The sequence below is a fragment of the Rhinolophus hipposideros genome (assembly GCF_964194185.1).
Source record: "Rhinolophus hipposideros genome assembly, chromosome: 23".
Classification (NCBI taxonomy): domain Eukaryota; kingdom Metazoa; phylum Chordata; class Mammalia; order Chiroptera; family Rhinolophidae; genus Rhinolophus; species Rhinolophus hipposideros.
This window is the reverse complement of record NC_138069.1, coordinates 1,751,986-1,775,712: the sequence shown is the minus strand read 5'-3', so window position 1 is coordinate 1,775,712 and position 23,727 is coordinate 1,751,986. Positions and strand designations below refer to the sequence as shown.

Here is a 23,727-nt window from a genome sequence, read left to right as displayed (position 1 = left end):
AATCCAAGTTTCATGAATAATGAGAACCTGTGGCCATTTACTGATAGTCTCCTCACATACTCTGTTCACAGAAAAAAATCTCAGACTGAACTCTGGGCTTCCCTCACGCTCGCTGCCCCGCTAGTTCACACTGTCTGAGTCAACCACTGCAGCGAAGCCTGGGTTCCTCTTTCCAATTAGCCCTGTCCAATCAGAACTGCATAATTTGGATACGTCATTTAAAACAGACTTAATTGGGAACCTGAGCAGGAGCTTTCCCTATAAAAGGTGGCCTCTCTTTTGTCTCAATGGAACACACTAGGTTGCTACCTGAACCTGTGTCTCCCAGGCTGCAGCTCCTTTTGCTCAAATAAATGCTTCTTTTTCTTTATTACAGTCTAAAATTAATTTTGGCTTACACTGGCTCTCTTGTCTTTCTCCCATGGTCATCTCATCTACCTCACTAATTACAGTGACAAGTGTTTCCCCTGCTGCCTGAAGCCCTCTCTGTTCTCCAGATAAACACATCCAGCTGCTCATCCTCGTGACTCTCCTGAAACTCAGCAATCCCACACTGAACTCATGCTGAATTATCCGTTCCTCCCCTGGGATTTCACCCTTCTGTTCAAGTCAGAAGCTGAAAGTCTTCTCCAGCTTCCCTTCCACGTTTCTCAAATTTCTCTGCCACTCTGCACCTTTACTGCTGCCATGCAGCTCCCAGCTGGTATCTCAGCTGTCCTAGATCAACAGCCTTGAAGCTCACCTCTCCCAAATTTCCAGCACTGCCCCTGACCCATGAGCCCACTGTTCCCTCCTCTGTACCCCACTGCTCTCCCCTGAACCTCACTGCAGCAGAGTCACCTTTGAAAACACAAACCTGGCCACGCCACGTTTCTGTCCAAAATGGACTCTCAAGGTAAATTGCAAGGTCTGGTGCCACTCTGGGCTTGCTCTCTTCTGTCCTTCCAGCTGTGGAAAGCCCTGTCCCCTCTCTTTATTCTGTTGCCTTTGTTTACCTACCCATCTCACTTTCAGAGTTACTTCTTATGGAAACCCCTCCTGGCCCCACAGACCAAAGGATGCCTCCCTGTTGTGGGGAGGAAGAAACTCCTCTCCCCCAAGGTTCTGTCAGACAGACTAATAATCACATAGACATGAGACAGATCAGCAAGAGAAAATAACCAAATTTAATGTACACATATGTATGGGGATGAGAGTCAGAGACCCAACGTGTAGGAGAGGGTCAGAGACAGAAAGGGGGATTGAGGTACATAAGACACCCTGAGCTAGGGATGAGTAAGGTGCCTGGGGGGCTTCAGAGGGTCATTGAAGAATGATTAAAAAAAAAAAAAAGCAGATGCTCAATAACTAGAAGTTTGTCCTGCCCTACAGATGGGTCAAAAGAGGTCATCTCCAACACTGTTATTATGGGCAAGGCCGGTAATTCAGTATCTTCTAGGTAGTTAAGTGGGGCGGAAGGTTCTCTTGAGCCCAAGGGGTTGGTGGCCTCTAGCTCAAAATAATCTGCATAGCACAGAGGCACATCTTGGGGTGACTGGTTCTGAACTCCCACAGTTAGATTCTCTCTGTATTCCTAATCTGTAGCACTTATCACAACAGTATTTAAAAGTCATTAGTGAGCAGCAGCCGCTCAGCACACTATGAAATGCCCACACTGCCCAGACAAGCTGCCTCAGTTGGAATCTTAGGTCGGCTGTGTGTCCCCAAGCAAATTCCTTAGCCACTCTGCCTGCTCTGTAAAATGAAGGTAATAAATGTACCTACATTGCAAAATGGTAGTGAAGCTTAGGTGAGCTGATGTGCCAAAGCTCTTCCAAGTTCTTTCGATTGACATGCAGCAGTTGCCCTGAGACGTAAACACCCAAGTTTCCTCCAGGCCATAGGAAGCTTTCTGAGCCTCTTTTCTTGCTTCTGGGTTCATCTAACAAATACAGGGGGGCATGATCAAGTTCACACCAACTCTGGCAGGACGCACATGTCTGTCCTTGCTAGTGGCCTCTGATCCAGGGCTGAGCTCACTTCTGAGGCTCCGAGCGGTTTTGTGATTCCAGGAAAGTGCTCAGGGACCTGCAGACAGTGCTGCAATCAGAGCCATCAGTTATCTCCGCTGTGCTTCTTCCCTTCTGGAAAACAGATGGACAGACAGACACAGGCTGGGGAGGAGCAGGCGATTAGAGAGCTGGATGCCCACGCTAGCTGCAGTCAGTGCTTCCAGGACAAAAGGTGCGCTAGGATACACGATACCCTGAAACGGACCCACCATCACCACCGAGCTGCTGCTGCAGCCCTGTTGGCATAAACCGTCCCCAAAGCAATGCTTTGGGGCCCCAAAAAGAGCTGTCCATTTGAGGACAGGCCTTAATGTCCACCTATTGGCACATGGCAGCCAAGCCAAGGCGTCCTGTCCTTGGTAAGTCCCTGACCAGAGTGCCACCAAGGTGGTCAAGGAGAGGGATGAGTAGTAAGAGCAGCTCCTATGTGTTTCCAGGTAAAGCAAGTCCTCTTCCCAGTCTCCAGCGTCTTATTAAAAACGATGTTGTCTTTCCCAGTTTTATTCTGACTTCATCCTTGCTATCTAGAGCCTGAAGCTCAGCCAGGGCTGCAGGAGTCTTCAGCCACATCCTGCTGTCTTTGCTGGGGCACCCAGTTCTGCTTCTACAAACCTGGTGAGTGCACATCTGGGCAGAAATTTGGCTTCTTGAGCACAGGTGATTAAAGGAAGTTGCTGGTGAAGGCTTCAGACACTGGCCACAGAATATCACCCTGACATCAGGAAAGCCATTTAAAAAAAATGGCCAAAAGGGAGACCAGGATAAATTTGGTACGGCACCCCCTGTCCCTGTACAATTGCTGCTGATGAAAAGTGCCAGCACGATTTCCACATGAGGTGATACTCTTTCCCACTTCAGATCTTCTTCTGGAAAAACATTTAAAAATATCCAGGAATCTCACTCTGAAATCACCATGAGTGTACTGGGGGCAGGCCCCAGCCCTTCCGAGAGCACACACACACACACACACAGTTCCGAAGGGGTTCAGCTTGATTCGGCTTACCTGCAATGTCTTCAGGGCAGGTGTCCCAACCTCTTCACATTTTGACAAGATGTAGCAATGTAAGTATCCCCAAGTCCCCTACATTACACTGCAAGCATCTCCCGGGAGAGGAATGCCAGGACCGGTCTCCAAGTCAGGTGTGCACTCGCGCCTTCTCTTCCATGTTTGCCACACAGTGACAGCAATGGCAAGGGACCTTCCCACCACTGGCCACATCACCCAGCTGGGGAGAGAGGTCAGGAGACAGAGGATACATGAGAATGGCCGAGGTTGTGTTCACCAGCCGTGGCGTGACCAGGAGTGCCAGCTACCCCTGGTGTTGGGAAGCCGGGACATCCTCTCCTCAGGACAGGCGTCAGATTGGATGACCAGAATGATCTACCTGACTCCTAAAGTGTCACAAGGTGATGTCTGATGCCCAGAAGGCTATTTTCAGCATCCACGCACCTCACGCTCTCCTTGTCAGGCTACCTGACCTTCTCTTCAGCTGTGCTACACACATTAACTAAAACAGCAAGTCTAACATGGATATTAATTCAGTGAGTTTTTACGTACCTGAGTTAGTGGGAACAATACCAAGGAACCCGAGAAACACAGGGCAGATGCTTCTTAGATGTGGGGTTTCTACTTTCATGGCCCGGGGGAGGGAGCAAGTGGTCAGCTCCCGTGTCCTAAAACTTTCCCCAGTGCAAATAACCGACTCTACTGGCTTCTCGTGTGGGACGCGATTTAGCTACAGCACCCAGGAGAGCTTCTGAATCCAGGGACGAAGTGACCTTCTGGTTAGGTAGGCGCTTTGGTATGCTGGGTGAGTTGGGGTCTCTCCACAGCATTTGGGGGAGACTCAAGACACATAGCCTCCTTGTGGGGTTCAGTTCCATTACACTAACTTTGTGTCTTATTTAGGATCTGATTTCACAGGTAAGACACTGGTAAGTAGAGCAATGTTCCTCCTTTAGACCACATCTGAAGCAGGTGAGGGAACCTTCCCACTGCTGGGACCTCGGGCAAGAGCGCAGAGTGCAGGAGGATGGGGTAAATGTGCAGCCTGGCTTCTACTTAGAATTTTCCCCTCCTTGACCTTACAGATTTATATTTTCCCCTCTTCCTGACAGGTCAATATAAGAGGCAAACTATTTACAAACTAAGAGCCCCAATATTTATTTCTTGTGGAGGGTATGATCAAATGGTTTTATTGCATTTACTGCCTCTGAGTGTATAGGTGTCTACACTGGCAGTAATCGGAATTATAAAACCTTGTGGCTCTTCCACTGGGTATGTGGCAGTGACGTATTAATGTGGCAATGACGTCTTAAGGTGACAAGGAGCCTTGCTGCCTGCCAATGGACGTAACGTACTAATAACACCAAATGCCTACCTGGTGGCTTTGATCCAGCCACCGCCACTCCACAGCCCACACGTTCTTGGGGTTGAGCCTGGCTGACATTGCCAGTCTTCCAGGAACAAAAAGACCATGGTTTCCATTGCTTGAGGTTTCACTGCCAACCGTCACTCTCAGCCCAGAAATCCAGGCCACAAACTTCCAAGCTATCGTCCGGAGGACACCTGCCTAGGAAGCAGAGACTTGGGTCTAAATGCTGCTTCCAGTGGAACGGACAGCAAGCCAACTTGAGTTTGCTGACTCATCTGTAAACTGGGGATGAGGGCAGTGTTGCCACACTATCTGGGGCTGTGGGTTGAATTGTCTACTCCCCCCCAAAAAATTCATGCTTACATCCTAACCCCAGTGCACCAGGATGTGACCTTCCTTGGAAATACGGTCACCGCAGATGTACTAGTTAAGATGGGGACATACTGGAGTGGGGAGGGGGGTGATCCAATGACTGGTATCCTCTGAAAAGGGGAAATTTAGAGATAGACATGACCACCACGGCACCACGTGAAGATGAAGGCAGAGATGGGGTGATTTTTCTACAAGGAACACCACTGACTGCCAGAACCACCAGAAGCTGGAGGACAGGCGTGGAACACACCGTCCCTCACAGGGACCCAGTCTGCCCTTGAACTTAGACTTTCCACTTTAGTCCCGGCAATAAGACTCTGTTGTCCTAAGCTACCCATTTTTAGTACTTTGTTAAGACAGCTCTAGCAAACGAATACAACCAGCATGCTAAGTGAACGGACACTCACAGCTTGACCTCACAGGTTGTTTGCGCTGCCCCAGACACAACAGAATGGGAAGGGTGACTTAAGTGCCTTTCAAATGATGACAACTCTACTTCCACCCCACAACCATTTACCGGGACCTTCATGATACAAAGAAACATTTGGGCAGGGTGTGCAACATACAGTTTAAAATGTGGGCATTGCCCTTGGTGAGCTCACAATCCCTAAGAAGCAGCCACTGTTACAAATAAAAAGGTGACACAAGTCCCCTTGGCAAGGAGCTGCAACCCTGAAAGGGCTGCCTGATAATTGTGGGTGTTCCTTGGGCCAGATAGTGATGGGGACTCAGACTTCTGATGCCATTAGCAGACATGGTGTGCCTGGCTCTGCTCCCCACATGCCCATCATCCCACCGCAGCTTCTTGCAGTCAGATGGGAAGTGCAATTACACTGGAACCCCAGGATGGGAGCACGGGGATTCAGACAGGGCAGGATGGAGTGTAGTGGGTCAGTGGCAAGGGGCAGACCCCAGGGGGTCCCCTCGGTGGGGCGGCCCAGTCCCTCTGCCTGCTTGGGAAGCACTGGACGGGGCTCTCTCTGACTGGAAACACAGGGCAAGGCAAAGCTGGTGGTAACACGCCTCCCTCCCTGCTTTTTGGCACAGCAGAGACAGAAGAGATGCTTAGTCGGCCAGCATCTCATTTCTACCTGAGAGCAAAGGGCAGAAGGATGTGGTCTTTCCTGGGACAGGTGTGTCCTGGGGTGGGGGTGTCCGGGGCCACTCAGTAGGAGTTCAGCGCCTGCTTGGAGCGGCGCTTCATGTGGAGGCGCTGGTGGCGCAGGAGGTCGGAGTTGTGCGAGAAGCTTTTGACACAGTACCGGCAGCGGAAGGGCCGCGCCTCGTCCTTCAGGTGCACGCTGCTGCGGTGGCGGGCCAGGTGTTCCGGCCGCTGGAACGCCTTCCCGCAGTCACAGCACCGGACTCCGAGCCGGGTCCGGCCCTCCGCCCGCAGTGCGTCGGGGTCAGGGACCCCAGCTGCCGGCGCCGCCCCCTCCTGCTCATCACCTCCCAGCGGCAGGTGGACCCGCCGATGGCAGAGCAGGTGAGAGTTGAGGCGGAAGCTCTTCCCGCACGCGCCGCACCGGAAAGGCTTCCGGGCCTCGTGGGCCTCCAGGTGCCCGTCCAGGTCCTCGCTGTCACTGAACAGCTCCCCGCACACTGAGCACTCGTGCAGCTTCTCCTGCTCCCGGCGGCTGCGCAGGTGCCGGATGAAGTTGACCCTCCAGCGGAAGACCTTGCCGCAGTTCGGACACACGTAGGTCTTCCCGGAGGTCTGGACTTCACCGCCCACCGGCGCGCCGCTCTCCTGGGCAGCGGGGAGGCCGTGCTGCTTCTCCACCGGGCTCTGCCGCTCCTCCGTGCAGTAGGGGCCCAGCTGGGAGTCTTCGTCCCCAGAGCTGGACAAGACTATCTCAATGGTCACCTCCTCATCCAGGCCGTTCTGGGGGGTGGCTGCGTCACCTCCGGCTGCAGGAAAGCGATATGCAGGTCAGTGGTGCCGCCCAGGCCATACCCCACCCCGAGAACCCCCGCCCCCCCACCCAGGGAGATGCTCTTGGCCCAGAAAGCCACATCTCGCCAGGCTGTAGCCTAGGAGCCAACACTGTACACTGCCAACCGCCCTGCGTAGGGCTCTCCTGCCCCAACCCGCTCTGCCCTGCCCTTTTCCCCAAAAGCTCCAGCCCCAATCCTCTTCTTTTCTGGCGACTGAGACCCCTCCAAGCTCTAGGAATTTGTATTTATCTGTATAAAGTCTCGACCATGTGCACATCAGTTGTTCCCAGATATAACCGATGATATATTATTTGCCATGTTATACACATTGCAAACTTGGTGACACACACACAAAGTGGCAGTTGAGTCTTGCTGGGCTGTCTGTTGCCAACGCTGTTCAACGGTCCTAGAGCACCCAGGGTCACCTCTCCCTCAGTGTCACATCTGAGGCCTGCCCGTGGCCACCAATGGCAATGGGAAGAAGGGACGTCCTGGACTTGACAACGTGGGCTAACTCAATGGACCCCTAGTCTGTGGTGTTCAGAGGAGGCACCATGGGGAGCAGGTAGGTGTTCGGCCCGGAGGCTGTGAGGTCCTGCCCTGCAGCCTGGAGCCCATCACACGGTCCCCTAGAGCCTCTGTTCCTCACTTTTTGAAATGAGGGGCTCAGGTCTACACCAGGGGGCAGTGGTGCTGCACCCTTCAAGACATCAGTAGGAACATAGTTATTTTGGACTTAATTTCTACAGGGAGGAGGGTTCTGACAGGTTCAGGAACCTGAGGGCAGGTGGGGCTGGAGAGAGGCAGAGATACCGGGCAGTGCCAGGGCCAAGGGGGTGTGTCCATCAGAAGACAGGGCAAGAGGGTTGGGAAGAATGCAAGTGGGGAGTGGGAAGGAGACCGGAAGACATGGGGAATCCTCAGTCTATCCATATTGCACAAAGTGGGAGAGCCCCAAGGGTCTGGCTGGACAACCATGGCTCTAATTAACTATGTGAGGAGAAGCCAGGAATGGAGGTGAGGTAATCAGGAGAGCTCTGTAGAGGACTATCTTGTCTGATAGTCTGGCCCCGTCACACCAGATGCTGGAGAGGTAAGGGCTGAACTGCATCCTGTAAAAATTCCTATTATAAGTCCATATCCCAAATACCTTGGGATGTGACTACATTTGGTTTCAGGCTCTTTCAAGAGGTAATTAAGTTAAAAGGAGCTCATTAAGATGGGCCCTAATCCAACTGTCATCCTTACAAGAGATTAAGACACAGACACGCAGAGATGGCCTGTGAGAGTGCAGGGAGGAGATGCCGTCTACATGCCAAGAACAGAGGTTGCAGGAGGAGCCCGCCCTGCTGACAGCCTGATCTCAGACTTCCAGCCCACAGGACTGTGAACTACCACTTCCTGCTGTTTGAGCCGCCCCGTCTGTGGTACTTTGTTATGGCAGTCCTAGGAGAATAACATAGTGCCTACAGGATGACATCCCCTCAAATCAGCTAGATGCAGAGTTTCTAAAAGGGGAATAAACAACCAATAGTGCTGCTGTGGGCCAGCCATACAGCAGTATGAAGGGTTCCCAGTAGATGAGCCGAGATTCCGAGGTGTGCCCAAAACGCCAGAGAGTCAAGCCAGAGAGTGCTCAGCTCAGCAGTGAGGAATACAGAACGGGCTGTGTGGGGTGTGGGAGGGGTCCCATGAATTGGCTTTTAGGATAACAGTAGGGAAATGGGCAAGAGTGCGGGTCTGTGTGCTTTTATGTGTATTAAATCATGCAGTCCTCCACAATAAGCCCGCAAGACAGCTATGATTCCTGTCTCTGTTACAGGGGGAAAAATTAAAGCAGAGTGAAAGTTGCCAAAGGTTTCTGGGGAATTGAGCCCAATCAGCGAGCGGAGTAGGGGCACTGCCCAGGCTGGCAAGTAACTCCCTAAGAGTACCTGTGGGCTGAAGGAGCCGAGGGGGAAGCCGGGAGGACAGGAAGCCAGATGGGAAAAAGCAGAATGACAAATGCAGTATCAACATACATTCTTATAGTGTTAAGATGGGGAGGCTTTCTTGCAAGACAAAAACAAAAAGGAGACGAATAAACGTATTTACATTTCAAACATGTGAAAAGGAATTCATGTGCTGAAAGACTCACAAGGTTTAAAAAAAAGGGGGGGGAGGGATTATGTGCAAATAAGAGGCGATGGATTTGGACCCATAATTCTGATTTCATAGAAAAGGCAGGTGATGGCTCGGAGATGTGCCATGAAGAGCCTCGCCTGGGCCTGACTGCCCAGGGTCACCTCTGCAGTCTGACCCCACAGCCTGAGTGTGGGCCCTGCGCGAGCAACTTTAGATCATGTGCCTCAGCTGCAGGATGGAGACGTCACAGTGCCCATCAGGAGCTGAGCGCCTGTGTCCCCCCAAAGGCATATATTCAAGGCCTAATCCCCAGTATGGTGATGTTAGGAGGGGGGGGGCCTTTGGGAGGTCATTAGCACTAGATGTGCCTTGAAGGTGGCCCTAGTTGGGAAGAGTGACCTCATAAGAGGAGACACCAGAGCTCCCCCAGCACGCATTGGGGAAAGGCCGTGAGCGCACGGCGGGCACATGGCCAGACAGCAGCCTCTACAAGCAGGAAGAGCCTGCACCATTCACAGGCTTCGCGGGTGCTTTAACCTCAGACCTGCCCACGTCCGTAACGGTGAGAAATAAATTCGTTGTTTCAGCCGCCCAGATCCAGCTGTTGCTGTATGAGTCGTGCCCACTGGCAGCACCTATCTCAGAAGGTCTGTCCAGACACAGTGCACAAGATCGCGTGGGGACCTTACCCTGAGGCCTGGGACATACAGCCAGCTTGTCCAGCATGATGGGGGAAGGGCAAAAACAGAAACAAGGCCTAAACAGCAACTACCCGTTCCACAGGGAAAACAAAGAAATACAAGCGAGTCCATCTCAAAGCAGTGTTAGAATGCGCTGCTCACACTGGTGCTGATGGAATGGGTGGCGGCATCCTGCATGAGTCCCGCAGCAATGGGGACAGGGACCCCTCACCTGCTGTCAGAGAATGTGGACAGGAGCTACCCAGATAACAATGGTGCCTGTTCTCTGAAATCTGTCACCTGTCCTGTGCCGTGGGCACCTTGCCATATCAGAGCCCAGGAAAGGGAGAGCGAGCCTGGAAGCTCCCTGTGGCGTAGCCAGGCACCCTCCAAAGCATGAGACAGGCGATGGGTGGGCAGAGGGCCGAAGGGCACATGCAGCACAAGCACTGTCAAGCCCGACTGAGATGGGCACCTATGCATGGCCACCCTCAGCCTGGGAGGAGTCATCCTCCTGGATCTGCTGTGGGTTTCCATAAATGTGATACCCCTTTTGTCTAAACACAATCGGGCAAACAGAAGTGGTAGTGAGCCCTGCACGAAGCTAGGTGTAATTACCGGGTCTTATTTTTTGCTCCAAAAGACACATTAGGGCTTATGTTGAGGGAATGTCATCCTGAAAAATCATGCTAGGGCTTATTTTCCAGTTAGGTCTTATTTTTGGGGAAACATGGTACCACAATACCAGGCCAATCTTGCCTCTAAAACACATCTCAGGTAAAAGAGACTGTGCATGAGTCAGTCCCCACAGCTGTGGAAAACCTGTGTCACAGTGGGTTCAAATAAGAACCAGAGCCATAATATTGTATGTCAACTGGAACTGAAAAAAAAATTTTTAACAGAGGAGAAAAAAGAAAGAACCAGAGAGCAGGGTTCAGTGCTCGGAAGAACACCTGAACCCTGAGGAGATTGAAGATGACCTTATGTTAGCCTCGGCCACTGGAAGCAGTGGCTTTTGGCAAAATGAGTGCACGTATTGGCTCCCCGTGAGGGCAGGTGGGGCACACACGCTCCAGAATCCCTTTTGTTGTACCATTCTGCAATGCTGCTCTTTCGTTCCAAGACTTTGCCCAGGACTCCAGCCTTCCGTGCTCAGGGAAAAGCACACTCCTACATGGCTAGCCATGCTGCATCTCCCCTGCTTCACCTGCAAGGGGACTAAGAGGGGACTGGGCCTCAGCCGGAAGGCCCTAGCAAAAGGGAAGCAGCGCAAGCCGCTGACCAACCCCAGGGGCATCCGCAGGGACCTCAGGGAGTTCAGTTCCTGGTCGCTCCCCGGCACACGGGCAGGCCACACGCCACACACATGCAGCACACCAGACACGCCGTCCCCAGGCCCACACACACCTGCCGACGGCACCACATGCACACACAGACGCACTCCCCACGCCTCCAGGCCGTCCTTACTTGGGCAGGCGCTCTGAGTGAGCGCCATCTGCTCACAGGCCTGGAACTCTGGCACCTGCACGTCATCCTTTTTCCTTCTTTCTTCTACCTGGAATGGCTGGAGACTTGGAAAGTCTTTCCAGGGAAGAAAATGGAAGTTAGTTTGTCCTGCAGCTACAGCACCACCTGGGGAGGCATCTTAATAGACGCCTGGCTGGGATCTGAGGCAGCCCTGGGCTCCCTCTCGGTCGTCACTCAGTGGTTGTAAAGCGAGTAAGTCAGCAGGCAACATGGGTTCTGAAGCTAGCTGGAACCCACATGGGTCCTGGTTCCGCCCTGTCACCTGACTGTGGACCAGCCACTGCCATCCCTGTAGTCATTTCCACTTGTGTGCTGGGACTCCCAGAGGCCCCCATGCCCCTCACAGACGCTGCATAAATGAATACAGAGCCTGCAGAGCCATCATGTCCTAGCGCCTGATTGACAGAGTGTGACCACACCCTTTCCGCAAGGAGTTGGGGAGGAGGCAAGACATGTTCTACGTTCTACTAAGACAGAATCCAGGTGACATAAGACTGCACAGAGATGGCAGGCAGCAGCCCGCCTGCAGCTTCCCCCCATTTTGGAGTCATGACTCACCCAAGCAGACGGGCTGGGTGGCCTCCTTCCCCTGGATGTCCTGGAGCTCCGGAACTCGTGGCTCGTTCTCTTCGCCCTGGGATAGATCCAGCTGGGCAGCTGGGTCATCTGCTCACAGAAAAGGGGAGGACACACATTCCTCAGTGATCTGAAGAGACATGTGACAGGCCATGGCAGTGACAGGGCCATGCAGGGAGGCCAGGAGGGAGCAGTGGGTGTGGGGCGTATGTCAGACCACGAAGTTAGAGGGCCAGAAATGAAGAGGCCACGGGAAAGAAGGACAGAAAGAGCAGATGCATGGAGGGGTGTTACATTTGGCCTTTTCCACAAAGCACCTGGTAAGCCTGAGTTACATGTGATAGTGGCAGGTGACCACCCATCAGGGTTGGGGAGTGGACTGCAAGACCAGATGTGGGCCGCCAGGCTCCTGGCCTCAGGGGTTGGGGGGAGTCTTACTGGGTGGCAGCGAGACCCCGCAGTCCTCTCCAATGATGAACTCCCCATAGAAGCCAGTCTGGGCGGGGTCTAGAAGGGACCAGTCCTCTTCTGAGAAGCAGAAGATCATGTCTTTGAAGGGAGAAACCCGGTTCTGAAACCACAGAACAGGGAAGCCTCAGTCTGGGGACCAACTGGGGACAGATACTACCAACAAGGGGAGCGAGCTGGGGCTGAGGGCAGAGCCCCCACAACACGTGCAGCCGGAAGTCAGCAGAGGGCTGCTCCCCAGCTCGTCTGACATCCACCTGGTTCCTATCCTGCCAGCGTTGGTCTAAGCCAAACAGCGATGCCGAAGGGGCTGGCAGGGCGCACGCGCGGTTCAGCGCGGCGGAGCACCCGCAATGTCACCGTGTGCTCCGCCCGCCAGACATTCTGCACGCGCGCAGCGTGAGGTCCACATGGGCCGCTTCACGGCAGCATTGATGATCATAGATAACATTGTCAATAGAGATGATCACAGACAATAAAGACTGAAGACGAGCTCTGTGCCCATCAACAGAGCGCTGATTAATTCCACGACATTCTGCCGGGCACGAGTTCACCTCCACTAGAGGGAACAAGGGCCTCTGCACTGAGGAGGAAGCCCTCGACGTGTGTCACATGAAAAACACCTGTGTACAGGCGACCTAGGCCCCACATGTAGGGTGTCCAAAAGTCTGTAACGGTGGCAACTTCGCGGGACCTGGGGTTATGCGTGCCAGGGACTTTCCTTACACTTCTGAGTCACAGATCATGGGGCTGTATCTAATTAATTTTAATTTTAAAAAAATGATGGCATATCCATATAATACCAGGAGACCATAAAAATAAATGTCTTTTACAAAATGGAAATATAGGTCTTTAATAGTTGAAGCATGAAGCTAGGGTCTCAAACTTCCTGTAAATACATGTATTAATATGACAAAAGGTTGATCGTAACAATAAATGACATTGAAAACTTATTCACTTCATAGTGATCTGGAACTCTGATTACTTGATAGAATATTTGGGAGATGTGAAAGAATGACATTTCTGTTTGTACCTTTTAATCCCAGAACAGAAACACACATCATATCTCTACCTAACATGTCAATTCTCTGAACATTGGCTTAACAAGGCACATATTTTCTACAAAGTGTTTCAATAAAAGCATTTAAAATAAAATTCCACTTTTGGTTTTTTTACAAAACATAATTCCTTTATATAGTCAACTGGAAAGGACTTTAAAATAAAATTGTGGGGAAAAGTGCAACCCATATAATATTGTATAAGAGTATCTTTTTAAAGAATGAATAAGTTCCTATTTTAAACACATGCCCTCACATCTGTCTAGCTGTCTGGAAGATCACAGGTTACGTGTCTGGTTGCCCTGTGGGACGGGGACAGATGTTGGGGCACAGGGCTGGGAAAGGAGTTTTCAGTGTATGTCCGTCCTCTGCTGCCTTGGACTCCTCCTCCCCTACATACACACCTTGATTTTTCACATTAACCCTAGAGATAACAGAGAATAAAACAGTGAGCACAAAGGGTACAGAGTCCTTGAACTAGATGCGCCACATTAACATTTTGCCCATTTGTCATATTTCTCCCCCTCACATGTGGGTGAGTGGGCATGTTTCCTTATCATCTGAATCACTGAAGAACTGCAGGCACCACGATCCATTAATGCAACATGCATCTGCGTGAATCTTCTAAGAAAAAAGTTATTCACTCACATCAGCACAACTTCCTATGGCACCCTGGTTCTCATCCAAGGGGGACTAATTCTGCACCCAGGACATGTGGCAACGCCTGAGACATTTGTTTGTCACCACTAGGGCTGGAGGACAGAGATGCTGCTCGAGATCCCACAGTGCCCAGGACAGCCCCATGTGACGAAGACCTACCCAGCCAAAGTGTCAAGAGCCATGGTCTAGAAACTGCTCTGCAGTACCTGAAAATATTAACGCCAGTTCAATGGTATCATTGAGTGTCTTTAGAACTACCGTGTTTCCCCCAAAATAAGACCTAATCGGACCATCAGCTCTCATGCGTCTTTTGAAGTAAAAATTAATGTTAAGACCCAGTCTTATTTTTAATATAAGACTGGATATAATATAATGTAATATAAAATAAAACACCGGGTCTTATATAATGTAAGACCAGGTCTTATATAATCTTGCTGCAAAAGATGCATTAGAGCTGATAGTACGGCTAGGTCTTATTTTCGGGGAAACACAGTATGAAATAATAATACCTTTTCAAGAAAAAAAATTATGACAGTTCCACAGGAGACTGTGAGAAGAAGTTAAGACTGGGAATTGCTAGGTTAAAGCTTTCTAATGGGTCCTAGAAATCTTGCTAAACATAAATTGTGTCTTTAAATGTCAATCATCAGGTATACAAGTGAAATTCAACAGAACTATGTTTTCATGACAAAAGTCATATGCTTATAAATAATTGCTTGGCCTACACCCATCTGGTTAGAAAGGATGAGATTAAGTGTAATGCTCCCCTGGATCTTTGGGGATGTAGGAAGACAGGTCTGGGGAAATGCACATTTCTGGACAGTTCTGGGAGAATGTAACAGAAGCACACCCTGTGACCCAGTAATTCCATTCCCAGGACATTTTCAGAGGTACATGTACAGGTGTGTGTAAAAAATGTAGAACACACCATTTGGTAGAATCTCATGTGATGTTTCTTTTCTTCTTTAAGCTTTTCTCTAGTGTCTGAAGACTTACCCTGAGCCTGGATAATTTATGTTTTATTAAAAATTGAAACAAAATAACGTCCACACACCCATATCAAAATATAAAAACTACTCACAGGTTACAGTGTTTGCCTCAGGTATGGGGGGGGGGGGTCACAGGTGGAATGTGGTCTCAGCTTCTCTTGCCCCCAGTCCCACCCCCAGACCTCTCCAGAGGGAGGCTGCAGTCGGGGTTTGGTGCTTACAGTCAGTGCAGGCCCTTTAAACTGCAACTGCATCTGAATATAGTTTGACATTATGTCACAATACTGTATCGTGAGTTTTTAAATGTTGAACTTGCCTCACACTCCCGTTCTAAGGTTTTTTCATACGCATGTATGTAGTTCTAGTTTATTGAGGTTACGCCCCCTCTCCTATCAATAGTGTTGTAGGTTTTCCCAGTACAGATGCTAGATGCTCCTCGACCTAGATAGGGTTACGTCCCGATAAGACCACCCAAAGTTGAAAATATCCTAAGTCGAAAATGCATCTGCTAGCACGCTGCACGTCGCCGACCTAGGGACCACAGGCGGGTGGGGAGCTGCGCACGCCCAGCAGGAGGGGGCACCGACGACGCATGCGCACGGCCCGTCGGGAAAGGGTCCAACTTAAACATCTAAGTGCGGTTTCTAACCGTAAGTCTGGGATCGTGTTTACTTTGCTATTACAGGCAACAAACAGTTCGATGAAGCCTCTCATCGGTCTCCCCGTCCGTGCACAAGTGTGAGTGCGAGATAGATTTGTAGAAGAGCTACTGGGCCACGGGGAACACGTGTTCGCCGACATGAAATACTGACCAGCGTTCAAGTGGCGCACCCGGGCTACGCTCCCCAGGCGGCCACCCACACTGGGTGCTGCAGCCGGCCTGGGTTCCAGCTCTGCGGTGGGAGCCCAGCGATCACAAGCATGGAAGGACCTCCGATGAGCACCCTTCAGGTGTTTACTGGCGCGTAGCGTTTTTTTCTTCTTGGAGATCTTGTTTATTTTCTTTGCCCATTTTTCTATTTTCTAATGGATTGCTTTTCCTATGTTTCAATCAGTTTGTTTTAAATTGTAGATATACTTCACTATTATAAAAGAAAACATTTCAATTTTAAAATTTAAAAAGATCCTAAATATGTTGCAATGACTTTATGGTGGTATAAATAATCAGTAATATTCGTGGCATGGGATGAACTGCAAGAAAATGTTTAACAAATTAGTATGGTTATAATTTTGGTAAAAGAGCTTCAAAATCAGAAATGTGATTTTGGAACAAAAATATACCAACACAGAAGAAAAGAAAAAGTCCAGAAACAAAATTTGGTACACATAAAAATTTAATCTACAAGAAAAAAACAGAACCCTAATCAATGGAGAAAGAGAAAGATGATTTTTATCCAATGTACCTGATGTAATTGGTTGACTATTTAGAAATGAAACTAGATTCTGATCCTTGATTGTAACTAATATAAAAATAAAAACCTTGAAAGTACTAAAAGAAAAAATAGCTTTCAGAGACTAAAAACAGAAGAATGGGACGACGGTCACATAAAAATTATAAATACCTCCAGTAATTTAAACAACGTGAATGAAATGAAAAGACCAGTGACAAACTAAGAACAAATGTACACCATTTATGAGAGGCAAAGAAGACTTAAAATATACAGAGCCCTTATAACACAATTGAAGAGCCTTTCATCCCAATTTAAAAAAGGGGGAACCAAGAAAGTAAATATTTTAAAACATATGAAAAAAGTTACATTCACTAGTACATTAAAATACTATTATCAAGCATTGCTTTTATGAAGATTCAAAACAAAAGGTAATAAAAGTTCAACAATCATCTTGTCATTATACATAAAACTGTGACTTAGAAACACTTTGAACACCTTGGCCTAGAAGCCAAAAATCCCACAACCCAATCGGAAAATCCTCTGGATCTTCAGAAAAACTACCATACTAATAAAAATTAACAAGGTTACTTGATAGAAGGTCAATGTACCAAAATCAATTGTATTTTTATATTCTATATAGAACAATCAGAAGGTGAAATATATGTATTATATATGTATATATACACATACATATATAATATATATGTCAAGACCATTCACATGGTATCAAACACCATGGGATTCTTAAGGAAAATGTTTATATGTGCCCCACCTGAACACTGAAGAACCAAAGAAATGAAGATTTAACATGTTAAGATATCAATTTGTTCTACAACACCCTGTAGATTCAGTGTAATCCCAAACAAAAACTCCAGGAAGATTCCAAAATTTATATGGACATGTACAGCATTTAGAAGCAGCCAAAACAATTTTGAAAACTGGAGGACTCACGTTACCCCACTGCAAAACTTACTATAAAGTTACAGTGGTATTGGCACAAAGGTTCAAAACATAGCTCATCGCGGGTGAGCCCACGTGCTCAGGAGTATGTGGATAACTGATCTTTGACAAGGTTGCCAAGGAATTCAACAGGGGACAAAATCAGTAAGTTGCACCTTCTCAAAATTAAAGATGTCCAATCTTCAAAAGACATCATTAAAACAATGAAAAGGCAAGCCGCAGACTGATAGGAAATATTCCCAATATACACATCTGATGAAGGACTTCTATCCAGAATATGTTTCCAAAAGTTCTTAAAACACAGTACAAGTGACTCAATAAATAGGGAAAATATCTGTATACTTCACAAACAATGTGCAAATGATCCACAGCAGGTGAAAAGATGCTCAACTTCATTAGTCAACAGAGAAATGCAAATTGAACCACAATGATACGCATTTTTATGGCTAAAATACTTTTTTTTTTTTTTTAAATGACAACACCAAAACCATCACTGGGCAGCTTCTGTTGGGTGAGCAGTGCTACAGGCCTTGCCTCAGCATGTCCCCAGGGCTTCCTGGCCTGCTGTGAATCTGCCCCGCCCGCCAGCAGAGTTCCCTCCTGTCCCCTGGCTGGTTCATGGGGTCTGGGCATCGCCTGGACAGGTGGACCCGCTGACTGGGCCGCAGCCCATGCCTGGAAGGGATGGTGTCATGAGGCACCTGCCTTACTTCTGCTGCGGTCAAGTGCTGTGGGGCTTTGGCCACAGCTCCAAGCAGCTGGGCACCCCCACAGCTAATTCTCCTGTGCAAGTAGTAGATAATTTTCCAGCTGATGGATCCACTGGCATTTATGATGTTTGGCCCAATGCTGGAAGTGGAGCTGTCCACATGATGGTGGCGAGCATAGGATGGAATACAAAGATGCCCATGGAGACTCACATGCATCCCTTTGAAGAGGTCATCTATAGGGAAATCCTCAATGTGGCCACTGTTGGCTACCTCAGACCAGAAAAGAACTTTGATTCCTTAGAGTCACTTATTTCAGCAATTCAAGGTGATACTGAGGAAGCTAAGAAACTACTAGATTTACCAGAACATTTCAAACTCAAAGAAGACAATTTCTTCCAGGTTCCTAAGAGCAAAATAATGAATGGCCACTGATGAAAAAAAAATCTTATTTACTTATCCTCTGTTTTCTAGTATTTTACTGCTCATAAGTATGCAGTCTCATCTTGGTTATATTTTTAAAATCAAACACTTTCCTACAGCTGTGAATTAGTTTAAACAGTACAAAGTAGTTACATTATATTTCAACTGTTCAATTAAACCCATCATGCTGCAGTGCTATAAAGATTCATTTAAAAAATCAAGATTCTTTTTATGTAATGTGTTGATTAAAACTCACCACCAGAAAGGTCTTAAGTGTCTTGTAATGGAAATGAAATGCTTACAGCTATGGGTAAAAAGGGCAAGTCACTAGTTTGAGATGAAAACTGTAATTCTCACAGTTAAATATTAGTACTGTGTTTCCCCGAAAATAAGACCTAGCCGGACCATCAGCTCTAACGTCTCTTTTGGAGCCAAGATTAATTTAATACCTGGTCTTATATTAAATTACAGTTTTACTCCAAAGGACGCATTAGAGCTGATGGTCTGGCTAGGTCTTGTTTTTGGGGAAACACAGTATGTATGCACTTATATAGCACAAGCTGCTAAAAAGGAAGGCTTATGAAAGCAAATGCATTAAATAGAGGTTTGATAGTTTATTATAAACTGAAGGGCAAAATTCATACTATTTTTGATATTTTGTGCATTAATATATTATCACAAACATGAAGACTTGTGAAATTTTAATTAGTCATTTCCTTTATGAAATCAAATCAGTGTACTGGGTTCATTTTTGTTACAGCTGCCTTAGTTCGAATTGGTCTCAACTCCCTCTGCCCATCATTTTTTTCATGTCTGTTTTTAAAACATTAAAATAAGTGATTTTTGATTTCTAGGTCTCATTTTTGTGTTGTATAACACTTCTCTCTTTTCAAGAGTAGATATGCAACATTCTTCTTGACTGCAGTTCTTTTTTCCTTTAAACAATTGCCAGTATCAGGTTTTTCATTTAGAACATCCTATGACTTACAAAGGATTGATCTATTTCTACACTCCACTATATAAACAGTGATTAAGGGCCTATCTATATTGAAGTTTAGAAAAACCTGAAAGCTTCATCTTTAGGTTTCCTCAAAGTTTAAATGAATACATAGCATTACATTTACATACACCAGTTAAAGAATACAGAATACTTGTTCTCCCCACTAGGGAAACTATTTAATAAGAACCAATTAAACTACGAAATAGAAAATTATTTATTTTTAATGTAATTATATGTTCCTGAGCAAACAAACTGTTGTGGTTGTGTATGCACAACGTAATTTAATAAGAGTGCTTGTAGCTTGGGAGAAAGGCATAAATAATAAAGTTTTAGTTAAACAACAGAAAAATGATAATACCAGGAGACAGTGAAGACGTGGAGCAATTGGAAGTTATGCACTGCAGGCAAGAGTGCAAGTGGTAAATCACCACAGACAACCTCAACCCTAGGCAGTTACCTCAGAGAAATGAAAACATTCATCCACAAAAAGACTTGCATGTGAATGTTCATAGAAGCTTCAGTCAAACAGCCAAAAATGGAAGTGACCAAAACATTTATGTACAAAGTCAATGGACAAACCAACTGTGACACAGCCGTGCAATGGAATACTGAGCAATGAAAAGAAACAAGTAACTGATACAATGTGAATATGCTTAAATCAATGGGCTGAGTAAGAAAAGACTGACACAGAAGACAACATACTCTATAAGTCCGTTGATATAACATTCTGGAACAAGGAAGAGTGAATCTATTGAAACAAAAAGGAAGTCAGTGTTGGCCTGGGCATGAGAGCATGGCTTTATTGCAAAGGGGCACAAGGGGAATTTTGGGGTGTTGTTCCATATCTTGATTGGGGTGATGGTTACATGAGTGAAGACACCTGTGAAAACTATCTATATATTACACTTAAAATAGGTATATTGTATGCAAATTATAACTAAAAAATGTATTTTGAAAAGTAAAAGTGTAGACATAGACACCATTTCGGTGATCATTTTTGTGAAGATCAAAAACATCATTAATAGAAAAAAATCTACAGAAACAATTATACCCAAATTTTATGTATGTCCTATTAAAAATAACCTAAGGCCCTTACCCTGTGCGCAGTGCTGTCACGACCCCTATGGGGCACACCACTCGATGCCACCCGGGGAAGGATACAACTCAGCTGGTACGACTACCAAAATGTGTGACATGAACCTGAACGTGGGTTAAAGCTGAGGAGGGCTGGTCTTCCCTCTTCAGTATGACCACCTGGAGCCAAGACAATGAAATGGGAAGACCCCATGTGTATTATTCAAATGTTAAATTTCCAGAATGGGATAAATGCATAGTTAAGTCCCCACTTAACATCAATGATGCATTCTTGGAAACCGTGACTTTAAACAAAACAACATATAAGGAAACCAATGTGACCAGAGGCTAATTGATATAAATGAAACTGGACTGAAGTTCCTACGGTACATTTCTAGTCACAAAAACATCACCAAACTTCTAAATGAAGACTCCAAACACTTCTCATATTAAACACTGGAAGAAATATGACCTATATAGACATTTAAGAAAGATTAATAAGAACAAGTCAGATCCTTATTTTCCAGTTCAGGGTCGCAGTGGCCAGAGCCTCTCCCAAGAGTTCAGGGCACAGGCAGGACCCACCCTGGAGAGGACACCCGTCCATCGCAGGTCCACCCACACCCACACTCAGAATGGGACCAGGGAGGAAACCGGAGTCCCCGAAGAAAACCCATGCAGAAGAAAACCCATGCAGAAGAAAACCCATGTAGAAGGAAACCCTTGCAGAGAAGGAAACCCATGCAGAAGAAAACCCATGCAGATGTGGGGAGAACATGCCAACTCCACATAGACAGCGGCCTCTCTGGGAATGTTTTCCCTCATCTACATTATAATGAAAGGACATTGAACAATACAAAGTTATTTGAGGACCTGCTGTTTTGTGCTTAGGTAAACAACTGTCCTAGCTTTTAAAAAACATGCCCCTCGGTATGAATAAGGAAATAAAAGAGCCTGAAAATCCACATCTCTTTCTCTCAAGATTCAGGGGGAAGAAAAATATGTGTAGGGGGCGGGAGGTGAGACAGACAGAGAGAATGTAGGAAAATGAAAGTGAAAGGTATCTGAAAATCTCTGTCCTATTCTTGTAATCTTCCAAGTCTGAAATTAGTTCCAAAGAAAAAGTTAAAAAGAAATTGTTTAAACAGAGTATTTCACAAATGTCTACAGTGGAGCTTGAAATCAGGAGTTTGAAACGGGGCTTCTCAGACTCGATGTAAAGATGTACATTCTGCCTCATTGGTCTGGGGTACAGCCTGAGAGGCTATGTTTGAAAGGGTGCCCAAGTAGCTTTGCTGTTAGGAAGAGGCTAGCGTGGCGGAGCCTGTCCCTGCAAGACAAGTTCCACAGAATGGAAGCCAGCTTCAGGAAGACACAGGCTTGCAGGACAGAACTTGATGTTGGTCTCGAAGGGGACCAAATACGTCACCCCAAAATATGCCAGTTTGGCATAGACTGTTTTGAGCTGAACGCAACTGAGAAACAGACAACCTCAGAAGTTCTCCACCCTTACCCACCTGCCTACAGGCAGGGCACAAACTTCCATGTAAGAAGGACCAGGAAGGGCAGAAGTCGTATCACAGACTATAAACTCTTAGCCCATCAGCACAAGTTACTAAATAACATCTCTTCCATTAGTGTCCACATACATTTACTGCCCACAACGTACTGCCCCTTGAAGCTCAAAATCCTTTTCCTTTGCCTGGTTTCTCCATGGATGTGGTACATGCGCCTCTAGCTCTGCTTCCTCCGCCCACTTTACCCATGAGGCACACATGTGAATCTGCCTTTTTCTCCCATGAATCTGTCACTTGTCAGCTCAATTTGCCGAGTCCCAGTTGCTGAACCTCAGAGAGTAAAGAGGTTTTTTTCCCTCCCCAACAGTCTCTTAATGAGGAAAGATGCCAACTGCTGCTACTGACGAAGCATGAAAGAAATCAGGGCTCTAGTACAGCATTGGGAGGGTTGCTTCTGCAGATTGTGAAGAAAATCGGCAGAGTGCATTATCCAAAGAGATATGGACCTGTCTTCCCTTTGACCCTTGGAGGTGTCTGAGAATCTACCCAAAACTGCAAATAGGAACAAAACGTAGCAGGCAAAGGTGCTCACAGGGCCACGCAGGTGAATGACCAGGAGTGCCCCAGGCACCGACGACACTGACACAGCCACTCAGCTTTTAGGTCGTATGGGGAAATGCTTACACTTGGGGAGAAGCATAAAAATAGGGCACAATGATCAAAAACGTGACCCCAGCAAGACACAGACACAACAGAGAAAAATACAGAAGAAAGTTTACCAAAACATTCAGAGATCTTCTGAAGTAACTGGGGATATGTAACATACTTTCACTTTCTAAATCTTGCCAATTTTTTCGAGAATGGATGGGGAAAATAAATATGTCTCTTTAAAATTCAATTTTCGGAGGATACTTCTGTTGCCTTGTTGGAGATTGAGCAGGTGTACTTTTCCCTGATTCCTCCCACTAAGAACGGCTCAAATCCCGACTGCTAGGGACCTGGGCCCCAAGCAATGGTACGGCGGTGAGGACCCTGGTTTTTCTTTCTGCCTCACATACCAAACTGAAAGCTGAAGGAGCTGGCAACCCAGGAACACCAGCAGGCACAGATAAAAATAAAACCCAACAAAAACTGTTCTCTCAGCCCCAGGGCCAGGAATGGGGTAGCTGCGCTAGACAGCAAACCGCTACAGCACATCCAAGGACCGCCGGACCAGCCGGAAGCCCAGACCCCCGCCCTCAGCAGGCTGCAGGGAGGTCCCCCACCCCATGCCCCCACGGTGGTCTCAGGATGCCCAAGTGGGGAGCTAGGACTTCCGCCCGTGTTGGCCAATGACAGTCCCCTCTCTGCCCCACCCTCCCCACCATGGAGACCCCTTCTGGGATAATGGAGACCATGGAGAATCTCAAACTGGGTGAAAAAAGGCCAACAGATGTGAGATGTGAGATGTGAGAACTATCTGACAAAGAAAGAAGCCTTGAAAAAATGCTTCAATGAGCAATTACAAGCCACTATAAACTAACAAAAACACTGACAGCCTCTGTGAAGAAGTAGTCTCAGCAAAGAAAACAAAAGATGATGAGAATAACTAAATGGAAGTGTTAAAACTAAAAGCGACAATACAGGCACACCTCGTTTGCTTGTGCTATGCAGACATTGTGTCTCTCACACGATGAACGTGTGTGGCAACTCTGCCTCGAGCAGGCCTATGGGTGCCATTTTCCAACAGCATTTGCTCACTTTGTGTGTTTGAGTCACATTTTGGTAATTCTCGCAATATTTTAAATATTTTTATTATCATTATATGTGTGACGGTGATCTGTGATCTATTGTCACT

General features: G+C 47.3%; 2 protein-coding genes across 6 annotated transcripts in view; one reads left to right on the top strand and one right to left on the bottom strand.

Annotated features, from left to right (window-relative positions):
* Positions 1 to 1,147: 1,147 nt before the first annotated feature.
* The window catches only part of ZNF496 (zinc finger protein 496), a 40,249-nt gene continuing 17,669 nt past the window's right edge, over positions 1,148 to 23,727 (bottom strand). For 2 of the 5 annotated variants that reach the window (XM_081034994.1, XM_081034996.1), the window contains 4 exons: positions 12,082 to 12,214; positions 11,626 to 11,733; positions 11,008 to 11,121; positions 4,234 to 6,709 (listed from right to left, as the gene is read on the bottom strand). In XM_081034994.1, coding sequence (XP_080891120.1) covers positions 5,964 to 6,709; positions 11,008 to 11,121; positions 11,626 to 11,733; positions 12,082 to 12,214 — 1,101 coding nt within the window. In that variant the 3' untranslated portion in view covers positions 4,234 to 5,963. Of the gene's footprint in view, positions 3,278 to 4,200; positions 6,710 to 11,007; positions 11,122 to 11,625; positions 11,734 to 12,081; positions 12,215 to 23,727 lie in introns of those variants that run through there. The other 3 variants (XR_013992351.1, XR_013992350.1, XM_081034995.1) reach the window with 3 other exon arrangements.
* LOC308491417 (riboflavin kinase-like) lies at positions 17,720 to 18,446 on the top strand. The gene has a single exon (XM_081034997.1). It carries the CDS (start codon positions 17,841 to 17,843, stop codon positions 18,309 to 18,311), a length of 471 nt encoding a protein of 156 aa, XP_080891123.1. The 5' UTR covers positions 17,720 to 17,840; the 3' UTR covers positions 18,312 to 18,446.